Source organism: Akebia trifoliata, chromosome 13 (genome assembly GCF_017979445.1).
Source record: "Akebia trifoliata isolate Shusen 1 chromosome 13, ASM1797944v1, whole genome shotgun sequence".
Lineage (NCBI taxonomy): Eukaryota > Viridiplantae > Streptophyta > Magnoliopsida > Ranunculales > Lardizabalaceae > Akebia > Akebia trifoliata.
Genome location: NC_141387.1, coordinates 2206146 through 2222270, shown reverse-complemented (window position 1 = coordinate 2222270; position 16125 = coordinate 2206146). Strand labels below are relative to the sequence as shown.

General features: G+C 34.8%; 2 protein-coding genes across 5 annotated transcripts; one reads left to right on the top strand and one right to left on the bottom strand.

Moving 5' to 3' along the window:
* Positions 1-508: 508 nt before the first annotated feature.
* Positions 509-7910, top strand: LOC147387252 (glutamate receptor 3.4-like). 2 transcript variants are annotated; one of them, XM_086420672.1, is made up of 7 exons: positions 509-679; positions 1386-1736; positions 2752-4097; positions 4930-5207; positions 5537-5568; positions 5705-6114; positions 7181-7910. In XM_086420672.1, the coding sequence occupies exons 2-7, from the start codon at positions 1448-1450 to the stop codon at positions 7712-7714; spliced, it is 2889 nt and encodes a 962-aa protein (XP_086276798.1). In that variant the 5' UTR covers positions 509-679; positions 1386-1447; the 3' UTR covers positions 7715-7910. The 2 variants fall into 2 exon arrangements, with proteins under 2 accessions (XP_086276798.1, XP_086276797.1); XM_086420671.1 differs by having other exon boundaries at positions 509-790.
* A 3096-nt stretch (positions 7911-11006) lies between these two features.
* LOC147387251 (hexon) lies at positions 11007-14226 on the bottom strand. Of its 3 annotated transcripts, none has more exons than XM_086421424.1 (2): positions 13951-14226; positions 11007-12234 (listed from the first exon to the last, which is right to left on the bottom strand). In XM_086421424.1, the coding sequence occupies exon 2, from the start codon at positions 12140-12142 to the stop codon at positions 11651-11653; it is 492 nt and encodes a 163-aa protein (XP_086277550.1). In that variant the 5' UTR covers positions 12143-12234; positions 13951-14226; the 3' UTR covers positions 11007-11650. The 3 variants fall into 3 exon arrangements, with proteins under 3 accessions (XP_086277550.1, XP_086277552.1, XP_086277551.1); XM_086421426.1 differs by having other exon boundaries at positions 13955-14226; XM_086421425.1 differs by lacking the exon at positions 13951-14226 and adding an exon at positions 12630-13905.
* Positions 14227-16125: the final 1899 nt, after the last annotated feature.

The following is a 16125-nucleotide window of genomic DNA, read 5'->3' as shown; positions in this document are numbered from 1 at the left end:
GAGATTATTTGTTTGATTGGGATACATGGACTCATTAAATATTTTTTGACTCATTAAATATTTTTTTGGATCGGTATGTCTATTTTTATTGAGTTTAATAACTTGGTGCCAACAAGATTTGAATTTAGGCCTTTAGTATCATCACCCACAGATTTTACCAACTAAACTAGTTGGCACCTGTCATGGACTCGTTAAATATAAAAACTCACAATCCCAATCACTAGATTACAAAATTAGGTTTAACTTAGTGTGATTTTGAGAAGTTTATATGAGTCAATTTTCAATTAGTCCATGTATCATTCATGACCTTGGGATTAGTGATCTCAACTGAGAGTCAAATAAAGTATTTTAAGAAGTGAACATCAAATGTTTTATGTTCATGAAAACAACATATTTATGTTATAATGACGTGTCATCTTCTGCTGCCCTCTCATAGTTTTTGTTATGACACTAGGTTGCATCAAACACTCTTGTCTCCACTTCAGATATTTTTTCTTGATCGAAGGAAGTATCATCATCAGTTTCTCATGTCTTGGTTGTTGAATGTAAAAAAGACCAAAAGTCAGCCACCACCATCATGTTGAAAATATAATATTGGGCTGTTATAGATAACTTGAGCTTTATTTAGATTCTGAGAATATAAAAAAGGAGACAGAGATTCTGATTCTTTTCCCAGCCGGCAAGAGTCTTGGAGATTCTAATTTTCTCTTTTTTGTGTGTTTGAGATGGAAATGAGGGTTCTTAAGGTCATAAACTGAACTATTTAGTTTTATCTGAAGGTGGTCCTCAGGTAATATATAATCTTTTCAAGCTATAATTTATTAATAAATTATTCATTCAAATCCATGTTTGTATTATGTGGGTTCTTCTCCATGTTTGTTTATGTTTTCTAAAATATTTTTGGCTTAATTTATAGATTATTATATGAAATTGAGGAATTCTTATAGTCAATTTTTTTTTTCTTTTTGTTTTTTTTCTCCTGTTCGTTCAATAAAATTAAAAAAAGAGCTTGTTTAGATCATGTTGTGAGTTTTCTGCTGGTTCTTGATACTGATTCCTGACATGGATTGCAAAAAACTAGGACCCATCTTGGTTCAATCTTATTTAACTAATAAAAAATGTGTGGTTCTTGATCCATGTTCATCTGTTTGTCATGTTGGGCTTTTTTTTTTTTTTTTGATAAGTTTGTCATGTTGGGTTTTCTTCTTTGCCATCTTAGTGTTTGTGTCCAAAATGGGCACTAAAAATTTTAGGCTTTAATATAGGAGTAATTCGTGGAACCGAAGAAAATTCTTGATTTGTTGGTATTGAAACTCTTATCTGATGATTGGGTTATTTCTTATCCTTTTTAATGATGATCTTTGATATGGGTGCTTGAAATCTAGGATCCATGGTGATGTGATCCAGAGACAACGTGTTTTTGGCTAAGAAGCTCTGCTCGGTGATCATGCCTAGACGTTTATCCATGATGAGACCACTTCTATTGTTGTTTTCATGTTTGTTGGCTTCCACAGTAGTGAAGGGTCAGACTAGAAATGCTAGCTCTCCATCAAAGCCTAGGATTGTGAATGTGGGATCTTTGTTTACTTTCAATTCGACCATCGGAAAAGTTGCAATGCCAGCAATTCAAGCTGCAGTTCATGACGTGAATTCTGATCCAACCATTCTAGCAGGGATAACGTTGAATATTATCTTGCAGGACACAAAATGCAGTGGATTTATCGGAACTATAGATTGTATGTTGTGAAAATCATTACTTGTCTACATTTATCATAATGCATCCTCATTGAATTAATGGTGTTGCAATTGCCTTTGAATCCTTTAGTATTTTACTTCCTCTTTGGGTTTACAATATTTGTTTCACTAGTTTAATAATTTATGTGATATTCAATTATTACTTTCCCTTGTTTGGGGATGCTAATGTTGACAGAGTTGAGATTAGGAATTCAATCTTAGCTCACCACACAATTTTGAAGAATGGATATAGCCTTGGCAAAGTCATGTAGCCCCGAATCTCTATTCTTGATGATCTTAACTGCATCTGTGACGATGGGGGTTTTGGTTTTTTGGATCTAAATGGCATATTAATTGTGCTTTTGTTGATTTACTATGTTGTTTTCTTCAAATTAGTAACCCACAACGTCAAATAAAATTATGAACGTTAGAGCAGAAAACAGATTTTGAGCTTGAACTTATCCATGGAACTCTATATAATTATGGAATCAAACCTGAAAATTTTTATTATAATATTGAGTTGAAATAACAAAAGTTATTAGAAACAAAATTATATATCTAAGAGGAAGCAATGGAGTTTTGCAGAGCTCCTATATCCACAAAACTGTACTTCATAACCAAATCTAAGAAAACAACAAATAATATGCACAAGCATTGTGGAGCTAATCCACACCCCTAGAGATAACCAAAAAGGCAGAAGACAGGACAAACATAACATTTATTATGAATCAGGATCAAGTACGGTGTCCCGTTCCTATAGAATAGGAACGTTGTCTACATGGCACATTTTGGTAGGATTTTAAAACACATTGGGCTCTTAACCAAGCCGTTTTCTATGTGGCACACAGTCTGATGTGTTTAATCTCCAACCAAAATGCACCACATGGACACCGTACGTTGTTATAGGAACAGGACACCGCTCTGGATCGCGACTGGCATATATGCCATCTTTCTTAGCAATCTTTTCTCTATATTCTATCCAAATACTGAGTTTTGACAACTGACTGCCTTGTACAGCTTTACAGCTGATGGAGAAAGATGTGGTTGCTGTCATTGGTCCGCAATCTTCCGGTATTGCTCATGTAATCTCCCACGTTGTAAATGAACTTCACGTGCCACTTTTGTCATTTGGTGCAACAGACCCCACCCTTAATGCCCTGCAATATCCTTATTTTCTCCGCACAACGCAAAGTGATTCTTTCCAGATGTATGCGATAGCTGATTTGGTTGAATATTATGGATGGAAAGAGGTGATCACCATCTTTGTGGATGACGATTACGGAAGAAGTGGCATATCTGTGTTGGGTGATGCCTTATCAAAGAAACGTTCTAAGATCTCTTACAAGGCCGCCTTCACTCCTGGGGCATCTAAAAGTGTAATTAACGACGTACTTGTTAAAGTAAATCTAATGGAATCCCGAGTTTACGTCGTTCATGCAAATCCTGACACTGGTCTATCAATTTTCTCTGTCGCAAAGTATCTTGGAATGATGAGCAACGGATATGTTTGGATTGCAACGGATTGGCTCCCATCTGTTTTAGACTCATTGGAAACACTGAACTCTGAAGTGATGAATCTCTTACAAGGGGTCATTGCACTTCGTCATCACACTCCAGATTCCAAGCTCAAAAAGGGTTTTGTGTCTCGGTGGAGAGACTTACAACGGAAAGGGAATGCTAGCTCAAGCTTGAATTCTTATGGGCTCTATGCCTATGATTCTGTTTGGTTAGTTGCTCGAGCTCTTGATAAATTCATCAGTGAAGGAGAAAACATTTCTTTTACTAACGATCCGAGGTTGCATGACACGAATGAAAGCTCACTACACTTATCTGTACTACGTATCTTTGAAGGAGGCCAGAAGTTATTTCAGATACTTACCACAACAAACTTTACAGGTCTGTCTGGTCAGATTGAGTTTGATTCAGAGAAGAATTTGATCAATCCAGCGTACGATATTCTTAACATTGGTGGTACTGGGTCCCGCAAGATCGGGTATTGGTCCAATTATTCTCATCTCTCAATTGTTGATCCAGAAATTTTATATAAAAAGCCTCCAAACACTTCTGCTAGTAATCAACAGCTTTACAGTGTAATATGGCCTGGTGAAACTACGGAAAAGCCACGTGGGTGGGTGTTTCCCAACAATGGGAAACCTCTAAGAATTGCGGTTCCTAACCGAGTTACTTATAAGGAATTTCTCGCAAAAGATAATAGCCCAACTGGGGAAAAGGGATTCTGTATGGATGTGTTTGAAGCCGCAATTGGTTTGTTGTCGTATGCCGTTCCACGCACATATGTACCATATGGAAATGGTTTGAGAAACCCGAGTTATAACGAGCTAGTGGAGGCGGTCGCTCAAAATGTGAGTACTTTGCTTACAATTTTTTTTACTTTTAGTTTAAAGGAAGTTAAGCCACATTTAGGATGGATGGTCTAGGAATTGTGTACTGTTAAGCCATACTTCAAGCTGATTGGATGATGTTACGATCCTTAGGTTAAGACTTAAAACTTTCCACTCCATTAATGCCTAGGTATGCATTGGTTTGGGTCTTAACATTTGGTATCAGAGTCAACCCCACATCCAAGGTTCGAGATGGGGAAAAGAAAAGGAAAAAAAAAGGGGCTTCTCTATAGTATGGGATATGGAAGGGGTCCTGGAAAAACAAAAAAAGAGGGAGGAGGAGGGGGGGGTCACCATAGTATGGATATGGAAAGGGTCCATCATAGTAGGCCACCGTGAAGGGCGACTTATGGAAAAAGGGAAAGGGGTGCCTGATACTCGAAAAGAAAGCCAAGGGGCTGGGGGCCTCGCCATAAAGTGGATCAACAAGGCGTCGGCCTTGAAGCGTGGGGATATGTTTCGATCCTTAGGTTAAGACTTAAACTTTCCACTACATTAACATCTAAATTTTTTTGGAGCATTGGTTTGGGTTTTAACAGATGACACAACCGAAAGTCTAAGGATGCTCACCAATTTCAGCCAGAGTCCAAGAGAATGCAATATGTTGTATGGTCATGATCATTTGATTGGGTTAATTTTTGGCAATAGATATCCCTACGTGGGACCCATCGTGAGGATTGGTTTTTTTGCTTGAAATGTGGATTTATTTTTTTTTCTTGTTCTATCTTTTTATTGAGAGTTTAAATGCTTGTAAGCATATCTTAATTTTGCATTTTTTTTTTCTGTCCTTCAGAAATATGATGCAGCTGTCGGTGACATAACTATTGTTACCAATAGGACGAGAATTGTTGATTTTACACAACCTTACATTGGATCAGGCCTTGTCGTTGTTGCTCCTGTCAAAGAAATAGAGTCGAGTGCTTGGGCTTTCCTAAAACCATTTACTGTACAAATGTGGGCTGTAACGGGTGTTTTCTTTCTCTTTGTGGGAACCGTTGTTTGGATTCTCGAGCACCGCACAAACACTGAATTCCGAGGCCCACCAAGGCAACAGCTTATAACTGTTTTCTGGTTAGTTTCTCTCAACTCTCAAAGAGACCCCTCTTCTGACTAATACTTTATGTAATCACATTTCGGTAATATAAGAATCTTGACTGGTAAAGATTTGCAGACCCTTTCCTATACTTTGATACTTTTCCAAGGATATCTTTGCCATTATTGATATTTTGACATTTATTTTGTGATTACTTGTAACATTCCTTCTTGAAGGGCTTAAATTCTGTTTTGTTCTTGGTGGGTTTTTTTTTTTTTTCTTTCTCTCATACCCTTAAAGATTTTCTCCCATTTTGATTTTTGAATGTGGAAGAACATTTAACCCATCTTTACTCTTCATTTTGCAGGTTTAGTTTCTCAACGATGTTTTTTGCACATAGTGAGTAAATATTGCTTCATCTTCTATTTTTTTTCTCCCTTTCAAACAAAGAAAAACTTCTATTAAATGAACTATTATTTTTTGTGACACAAATGCTGAGCTCCTAGTGTCTATATATGTCTTGGACTTAATGCAGGAGAGAACACTGTGAGCACCCTTGGACGTTTGGTGCTGATCATATGGCTCTTTGTAGTATTAATTATTAATTCAAGCTACACAGCTAGCTTGACATCAATCCTCACGGTGCAACAACTCTCATCACGCATTGAAGGGATTGACTCCTTGATTTCAAGTAATGAGCCAATTGGCGTTCAAGATGGGTCTTTTTCAAGAAACTATCTGATCGAAGAGCTCAATATTGCAGAGTCAAGGATAGTAATCCTGAAAAGTCAAGATGATTATCTCAATTCCCTTCTACTTGGACCAAAAGATGGTGGGGTAGCTGCCATTGTCGACGAACTTCCTTACATTGAGCTTTTCCTTTCCAACACCAAATGCAAGTTCAAGATTGTGGGACAGGAGTTCACGAAAAGTGGATGGGGATTTGTAAGTGCTAACCGTTCACTTTCCGTAACAAGTACTTTATCTTATACAACCCGTCCTGTTTAGCGAACTTAGACGTCTAGAAACCAATGTAGATATAAAATTGACATGGGAAGGATAAACTACAATATATTGTTGTGCTAATATTGAAAATCATCTACAAGAATTCGGCTATCCTAATTAAGATCAACATTTGAGAATTTGATTTTAGTGAGCCTGGAAATGGAAACATTTCGATTGTTGTTGAGATACTATAAAAGTTTAGAAATTATAGAAATGTTATGGAATTCATAGGTAACATAGGAATATGCTTTAAAATTTAAAGTTTGGGAACTGGATTATTCAAGCACAAAATCACTCTCATGATATTAAAATCAACAAACATATTGGAGTGTTAAAAGAAAGATCAATAGCACCCTTTACATGCTAATACACTTATTTGAGAATTAGGACTCATAATCAGACTTTGTATATTTAAATATTCATAATAATGTCATTTAAGTAGATAAAATCGAAAGAAGCTGCCTTGCAACTTACAGGGTCACAAGTATAACCAATTTGGAGCTATAAACTATAGTATTCTAACTTTCTCTTTTGTGAGTTTAAAATATAGTTTTAACTATTAATATTAGACCAAGAATGTGATACTAATTACTTTAAGTAATATATAAGTTTACCATCACATGTCTTAGTTATTATTTTCTATAACTATACATAATTTAAAAAAAAAAATTTGTGTAAATTGCAAATACGTAATGTTTCCTTTATTTTGGTATATTTCATATAAATATATCAAATTTTAATTGGTCATTTGTCCATTTAAGCATGCTTTAGTAATTAAATCATACTTAATTACCAAAATAGCCTTGCATAATGTCGAAAAAAGTGGAAAAGAAGATGCCTTTTCATGCCTACGTTTCTAATTACGTTAGAAATGGCCAATGGAAGCTTAACATAATCTTGATATTTTCCCCTGAAAAGATTTCTCAAGTTTTAAATTTGTGACAGTAGCCATTATATGTAAAATATCCAACATAATCCTCAAGTTCAATTTTCTTGATCCTAACAGGCTTTCCAAAGGGATTCTCCTCTCGCGGTCGACCTATCAACCGCCATACTTCAACTCTCAGAGAGTGGTGAACTACAAAGAATCCACGATAAATGGTTATCGCGCCTTGGGTGCTCCTCTCAAGCAATTCAAGAAGTTGATTCAAACAGACTCTCTCTGAAAAGCTTTTGGGGTCTTTTCCTCATTTGCGGCATCGCATGCTTCGTTGCTCTTCTTGTATTTGTTATTAGGGCGGTTTCTCAGTATCATAGGTATAGCTCGCATGGGGAAGAGGAGGAGGAGAAACATGAAATAACTCGCGCAATTTCAAAGCGCCCAAGCTTCAAGGAAATCATTGAGTTTTTCGATACCAAAGAACACGAGATTAAGAACAAATTCAAGAAAAAAAATATAGATGGACAGTCGAGCCTGAGTTGCTCTACTTGCTTCTGTTGCGTGGATAAAAAGGATGAAAATGAGATTAGTAACAAACTCAAGAGAGAGCCAAGTGAGATTGAAGAACACCAAAATGGACAGTCAAGCTCACTTTCTTAAGAAAGCTTAATCTTGTGTTGATGGACGTTCCTCCATTACCCATTATTCCAAAAAGGTTAGATGGCTGGATAAAATGTAGAAGTTTCATTTTAGAGTTTCCAAATAAAAATGAGAGAATTCTTGGCTACATATGTATACACTAATACTAGTGTTGTAACCCATATTTATTTGTACTTGAACTAAATTTCAAAGAAAAGAGCTCTTCTACTTGTAGACAATTCACTTTGTTCTCTTTCAGCCCTTTTAACTCATCAATCACAAGGCGGCCGAGCTTTTCAAACTCACCCGCTGCCGAGGTAACTACTTACCATGTTTAAATTATGGGTATTGGAGATAGGCCACTAGATTTTGTTTTTTTTTTTTTAGTTTTTAAAGATCAACTCTGAGTTAGAGGTATCAATTGATGAGCATCATTATATATGTGTACACGAGTAGCTTGACATTGATCCTCACCATGTAGCAGCTGAGGCATATTCATGACTGTTGGTCTGTCAACAACACCACCAGTTCAAGCTGTTGATCCGGCAGAATACAACTTGATAATGAGCATCCCATCACATAGATTTATCAAAGAAAGATGGGGGGGGGGGGGGGGGGGGGGGGGGGTGGGGGTTACGGTGGTTCAAAAACCCAACCTGAAAAATCTTGGCAACGGATAAATTTCAATTCCCTTTAAAGAGAGTGATCACTGATATTTTTTTAAAAAAAACGTTAAAATTAAATGGTTACATGTCTGATTAGGCTGAGATTTTTTTTATTTTTATTTTTTATGACGGGGTGTCTAAGTGTGTGTTTGGTAACACTTCTGAAGTCTGAATGGAGGTGGTCCACCATTAAAATTCAGACTTCAGATGTCTTAATCTTGTTTGTTTATTTTCAGATTTAAGAACAAGAAGACATTTTCAGTCGAAAAAAATCAGCCATAAAAAGTTGCTGGACGAAGTTCTGAAATCTGAAAAAATATTTTATACCTAAAATACCCTCCTCAAAATAATTATTTCCATCACTTATCCCTCTTTTGTAAAAATCTTTAAACCCTTACCTCTCCTTTCTCTTCTACATCTCCTTCATGTCCAACTCGCTTTCAAGATCTACAAGGTATGTGCATCTACTACTCTATTGTTATTCCTTGATCGATTAATAGCATGTGAATCTCATATTGAGAAAATCTCAAAATCAAAACTTCAACAAACAACCAAATCAAAAATCAAAACTTCAACAAACAACCAAATCAAAAATCAAAACTTCAACAAACAACCAAATAAAAAATCAAAACTTCAACAAAAATCCTAAAAATCTCAAATAACCAACCGAACCATTATGGAGAAATTGAACCATTTTCAACGTCTTTCCTTATTTCTCTCTTCATCTTCTCTTTATCTTTCCTTCTATCTTTTTTATTTTTCTTCTTGCATAAAGTTGGGTCATTAGACGAATAGAGAGAGAGAGAGAGAAACAAAGAGAGATGGATAGGTTTTGTTAGATGTATGAGTTGTTTCCTTAGTCCTTAGGTGGACTCTTTAGGGTGTATGAGTTATTTCCTTGGTCATTGGATGGACTCTTTAGAGTGTATGATTTGTTTAATTGGTTATTGTGTTTTACTTGGTTCTTGTATTTTCTTGATTTTGATAAATTGGAGAGAGAGAGAGAGAGAGAGAGAGAGAATAATATAAATGAGAGAGACGAAAAACAGAAAATTGGAAAAAAAATTATATTATTTTATATATAAATGATTTGTTTTTGTATTTTGAATGAGAATTCAATTTGAAAATTACCATCATTATGCATGTTTTTTGGTTAACAATTTATTATAATTACAGAAGGGTAAATATGTCAAAATGATCATTATGTTTTAAAATTCTGTTTGTAACCAGAAGCTCTTATAAATTATAAACAAACAACTTTTCCAAAACAAGATTCCAGATTTCAGATTTCAGACTTCAGACTTCAGATTTCAGACTTCAGACTTCAGACTTCAGAAGTGTTACCAAACATACCCTAAACTTATGTTCAACTAGGGGGACTAGAAGAGCCAGGTCCGGAGCCAAGACATACGGGTCCCTCCCGTGGCACGTGCAATGCCCGCACATCATACACACCGGGTAAGTGAGGGTGTGCCCTTGCAGATGGCCCTGGGGAAATACTGCTCATACTGGGTATCGAACTCCCAACCTACGGACTCTCACCACTGATCGAACTCCCAACCTACGGACATTGCCATTGAGCCACCCCCTGGGGTTTATTAGGCTGATATTTTTGTTTGTAGGTCCACCATGATATGACCTCTATTGCTTTAGTTTGGGTCTGAAGAAGACATGGATTTTACTTTTTTGAAAATCGGAAATGGTTATCCTCGCCCCTTAGACATCAATTTAGTTGTAAGATTGTTGAGTAATAAACAATAGTTGGAGTGCAATAGAAATCAGATTAATTTTGAGCATTCTCCACATTGATCTGGACACTTTGAGCATTTTTCAAATTGCCTACCACGAGTTGGATCAAAAAATGGAACCAATGAGTCCAAAAGAGTACCATAGAGGATTTTAGGAAGAAAGGTCATGACAACATTATCGAGGAAATATTTAACACAAAAAAAAAAATAGCGATTTATTACACTACTGTTAAAGAATATAATAAATTGAGAACATTTAAAATTATAAAGGCTGGTCTCAATTTTAATTTTTATAAACTATGTAATAACACTTAGGAAAGATAAAATTAGAAATGAATGCATTCTAAAAATTGTAGAAATAACTCAAATAGGTGATAATCAAAGAGACAATATTGTGATTGTTTTGGCATGCTTTATAAAACCAGATTACAATCCTAGTTAAAATAAATACTCAAGTTGAAGATTCTAAAAGAGTTGAACAAAACAGGTATGAACTTACTCTTAATAACAAAAACCTTTTGGACAGAATTGACGAGTCTTTGCTGCTTTGGAATGGTCCATAACCTCAATTTTGTACAATAGAATAAATAAATAATTAATGCAAACAAGAAATATAGGAATTGCAAAAGCAAATCATGACCAATGACTGAACTCTAGCTGCTCTTAACAGAACACCACTCGCCTTTCCTTCCCATTGAGAAAATGACATGAAGTGAGTTTAGATGGGGGTTGGCAAAGTTGTGTGGCCGCGAGCCTCATCACCATCCGATCCTGATTGGTCAAGCTAATGGGATACAAGATCCAACACCAAGGATTTATATGATATGCATCACCACCCAATCCTTATCTAAACTGTAATCATAAATGCAAAGTCTGCAACCAAGATGTGCAACAGACAAATTCAGAAAGCTCAAATGCCTCAAGTGGTTAGAAAGGTAAAAGGTAGATTTGGCAGTTTACATGCTTTCATTGCAAACATATGAATACATCACCATCCAAATCCTCACAACTATGCAACATTACATGCTGTCCATTTTAGGGGGGGGGGGGGGGGGGGGGGTGGAAAGCACATAAGAAAGACCATTTATGTGTAAAAAAAATATAAAGTCAAGATAGGAGTGCCCCAAACTCAAAGCAATCCTCCAACCAAGACAAGACCCAAAACCACCCACACCTCTTCATCCACAAGCCTCCATTACAGTGTAACCAAACAAAACAGATGTCCAAAATCTGCACAACAGCTACCAATTTCACTTAGAAATGATTGCAACCACTTCAGTAGAGAGAGGCACTTGAGGCACTATAAGATCCCTCGTACTGCAGAAATCAAGAAGCGGACTTAAATTGACCTACCGTGAAGCTCCTCAGAAACTCCTTGCACAGATTACGGATATGGCTTCCTCTAGTGGTGGTTCCAGACCAAAGTACAGGCTGTTAAAATAAAAAGGCGATAGTGGTGGAAGTAGCAGATTATTATGGGACAAATAGGATTCCTGGGTTACTAATTACAGGAATCTGAAAAATTGTGCAAAAAAGTTGCAAGTTTAGCCGACGGTTTCTGAGAGCTTTGAGAAACTGAGCTTCCTGAGTCGGTTGGCTATAGGGCTAGACCATTTGTCGGAGTTCCCACATTTTATGTCCACAACTTCAACAATGTTAGATCCTTTCTTATCAGCTTTCTCTCTGTTAGGAGTTGTATCTACAGAAGTGCTGTCAGAACCGAGCATTGGAATGCGATGTGTGTTCTTCTTGATATTACGTCTTTTTTTCTGGGTCGTTTCGATGTTTGTGGTGGTTGCACCACTACAACTTGCTCCATTTGATGAAGGTCCCCTCGACTGTAGTCTTTTAGTACTAGTAACACCACAAGGAACTGAGATCGGGACATTGGGAGGTTTTTGTTTAGAAGATATTGGTGTCGGTGGTGTGCATTTCATTGACTCCAATTCTCTGGTCATCAAGGAACCAATCGTCCCAGTGGTTCCCACCCTGATGGAGCCTCCACCATCCTTGATTAGCTCCAGTTTCTGAACCATGATCGTGTCAACCCTCGATCTAAGGTCTGAAGAGATCTTTCTAACAAGGAAGAAACTTTAACTTCTGAGGCTTGCAACACTGTGACACAATCCTAAACAAAGTGGTAGCTTGTTAGGTAGGATCAGTACTACTTGTAAATTCTAGTGTAAACTTTAAATAAATAAAAAAAATTAAAATAAATAAATAAAACTGAATGGATGATTTCTGAAGAAAATTCACAAACAGATTGATAAGAATCAATTTGAAAGTATAGAAGTTGGTAAAAAAGGATAATGAATAGATGGTTCTTGTTCCAAATCTAGTAGCTACAATCTTGTAAAATTAGGAATTCTGTAAATATCAAACATGAGTTCGATACATATACCCAAATTGCAGATCTAAGGGCGAAGACAATGAGAAAATAAAAACCATAAATAACAAATCGGTATCAAAACTACGCACCATTAGGCCAAAAAACCAAAAACCATTAATCTAGGTAAAACATACTTCTCAGCAGGAAGATTCTTCTTGACACCAACAAATCTAACAAGAAATACCCATTAGGATCAAGATGCCATATAAGAATGAATGGAAACCATACTTTACAACTTATGAACTGAAATATGACTAAAAACGAAGAATAAGGGAAATCAAGTAATCAACAGTAAGGTAGAAATTAGAATTCAAACTCACATGAAAAGGTCTCAAAGTCTAAAGATACAAGACAAAATACAGTTGTCAATTGAGAAAATCTACAGAAAGACTTAATGACTTCGGTCAAAACCCATTTAATAATAATGTTGGTTGGTAATAAATGGAAAAACTCAACCAACTTGAACCAAAAAGATGTAAATGTTAGTAAACTGGAGTTTGGATCCCTGATTCTAGACCATGAAAAATCAACAAATTATACTAAATGACTGAATGTATGAAAATTTCCACTCTGCCCATGTGAGCAATAGACCGGCATTGGCAGACCCAAGCCTCGATAAAAGAGGAGGACTGCGTTAGGTTGGCAACCAGCTTTAAAATAGCATAAAATCCCTTTATATGGATTTAGATCATGAGTTATACTTCGGGACAGAATTGAATGGTGAAAAAGGATTAATTTTTATCTCAAACAACAATATTTTGGATGAAGCAAATTATATATTAATTGATCAAATCAAACAGTACATCATTTTCCATTTTACTTTACTAAAAGCATCTCATATCACCTCTAGAAGGTTAAAATATCCGAGTTTCAAACAATAGAGCCTAATAATTTAGATTACAATCTGTAAAAGAAATGCAAGACCTCAAGCTAACATTAAAATTAAAAAACCATTTTTTTTCCCCCAGTGGAATTGATAAATTCGATGAAAACCCATCATCTATAAAACAAATGACCTATATACAGTACGCTCAATTCCTAATATGAAGAAGCGAAATTCCATATCCTCATTCGCAAAACCTAAAATTAAGAACTAAACATCCCATCTTTTTCAATCGATAACCCGATAAATTGCCCGAAACACAAGGGGAAAAAAAATTCACGTCACCGCGACCACAACAACCCCAAAGAAATCCAATTTCCCAAACATGTTACTTTCCTCGATTTCTGCCTGAAGCCATTAATCAAACTTGAAAATTTATCGCCTCTAAATCCCCTAAAAACTCAAGATTTTGAAGAAACTAAAATCAGAACTATAGATCAATCTTCAGATCATCAAGCTTTAAAACCCATACAATTACCCAAAAAATTTCAAAGATATATATTTAAAAAAAAAAAAAAAAAAGTGCAGATTGAAACCCTATAATTATCATAAAGGGAAAGTTGAAGAGGTACCGACAAACGTTCGATATCCAGTAAAATCTTGAAAGAAATCACACACAAGTCCAAACAAAGAACAACAGTGGAAAAGCCCTAAAAGTCTCTGTATCTTCTAAAGCTCTTCTTTACTTTACGTCGCCTTCATTAGATCTTACTTTCTTTTTATATTTTTCTCCCCTTAGCTTTCTCTCTCTAGTCTCCAGTCTCTACTGCCTATCCATTAGTATGGAAATTCGTGTGTCAGATTGAGACACAAACAAACCACGTAGCCGGGATCTGACCCACAAAACTCTTTAAGCTGCAAAAATAAGGAAAAATTATTAAATAAACCTTGTAGGAGGGTTTGCTTTTTAAATAATCCTAGGACAATGGTTTAGTGTGTGTTTGGTAACACTTTTAAAGTGTGGACGAAGGTGGTCCACCTCTAAAATTCAGATTTCAGAAATTTTATTTTCATTTTTCAATTTAGATTTTAAACTTTAGAATTAAAATTCAAAAGTTTTGAATCAGCCATGGGGACGTTGGATGAAATTTTTGAAGTCTAATTTCTAATTTCAGACTTCAGGTGTTTTTAGATTTTAGACTTCAGAAGTGTCACCAAACATAACCTTAATAATCTAATTATTGAATTTTTTATATCTAAATGGTCCCTCGACCTCATCTCTGCTTATAGTATTGCAAAAGCCCTTTTTTATCTTCTTTACGTATTTAGATTTTTCATAGGCAATTACAAATTTAAAATTATTTTCAACGTTTTTTTTTTTTTACTTTGAATGACTAATGAAGAATGATATACTCTTCATTTTGAAATTTTAGATGTATTTTTTAATTTATTTTGATGATTAGTAACGAAAAAAAAAATTGACAAAAGATGATAGAATTCTTAAATTTTTGAAGATTTCATCGTAACTTTTGATTTGAGTATTCGTTTTGTAATTATAATATATACATTTAGAGAATATCTATCTAATATCAAAATCAAAAAAAAAAAAAAGATTAAGTTACATTTACAATGTCGAGTTCACCACTTTTTATTGTCGAGTTCAACATTTTATTGTCAAGATCAACAGTTTTATCATTGATGTCAATATTTTTTTATTGTTGAGATCTACATTTAAAAAAAATGTTGTCGAACTCAATAATAAGTTTTTTGAACTCGATAATAATTTTGTTGATTTCAACAATAAAAATGTTGAGTTCAACGATAAAAAATGTTGATTTCACCAATAAGAAATGTTGATTTCAACATTGAAATGATTAATCTCGACAATAAAAGGTGTTGAACTCAACACTAAAATTGTTGAAATCGATAATAAAAAGTGATGCACACAATATTGTATATATGATTTAAATTTTTTTTTTCCAATTTTTTGACATCAACATTAGATAAATCTTCTCTCTCTTCTTCTTCTTCTTCTTCTTCGATTTTTTGCTTTGGTAGGCGTATGTAACATCCCTAAAATGCATATATTATAATTGTGAAATACCTAAAATACATATATTATAATTGCAAAAAAGCAAACTGTAAGAAGAGACTAGATTGAGGGAACATTCAGATAGAAAAAATTCACTAAATTGATTATCAAGCTAACTGCCAATAAGTTAATATTATTTAGAAATAAACCCCTCTCACAGGGTATATTATATAGTTCTCCCCTTGTTGAAGCATGTAGGCCCCACCAACTGTTCATAATAATGAGGCTATTTTGTCTAGTACAAATTTTGTATTTGTATGGATAAAACAAGATAATTTATATTGCTACCCCAATATTAATTTTTTTTTTATTAACACCCATTCAATAAATGGTTGAGAATGAGAATAATCTCATATTCTTAATGACCACACACATTTCCATCACTCATCCCTTATTATTATTTTTTTAGGAGTTTTCTTTTAGAAAAAGAACAAGAATAAATCAGTGAGAAAAAGATGAAAGAGGCACCTCGAAGCATAGTTACAAAGTAAGAGTACTGATTTACAACGACAAGGAAAAACTTTAAGAAAAATAACAAAAAAACCAAAATAAGTAAGAAAGGGAGGAGAATGATGAAACATAAAAAATAAAAAAATATATTTAATAATATATAATATATTTTATTTTATTCTATTTTTCAACATAACATGTTCTCAAACAATGCATGTTATGATGTCAAAATAAAGTTTATTCATCAACATATCTTTTATTTAAT

What these genes read in the sequence shown, in the direction of transcription:
- LOC147387252 (XM_086420672.1), top strand. Translation starts at nt 1,448, where the DNA reads ATGCCTAGACGTTTATCCATGATGAGACCACTTCTATTGTTGTTTTCA. An exon ending in ATTTATCGGAACTATAGATT is followed by an intron (nt 1,737 to 2,751) that starts GTATGTTGTGAA and finishes TGCCTTGTACAG; the next exon opens with CTTTACAGCTGATGGAGAAA. An exon ending in CGAAAAGTGGATGGGGATTT is followed by an intron (nt 6,115 to 7,180) that starts GTAAGTGCTAAC and finishes TGATCCTAACAG; the next exon opens with GCTTTCCAAAGGGATTCTCC.
- LOC147387251 (XM_086421424.1), bottom strand. Translation starts at nt 12,142, where the DNA reads ATGGTTCAGAAACTGGAGCTAATCAAGGATGGTGGAGGCTCCATCAGG.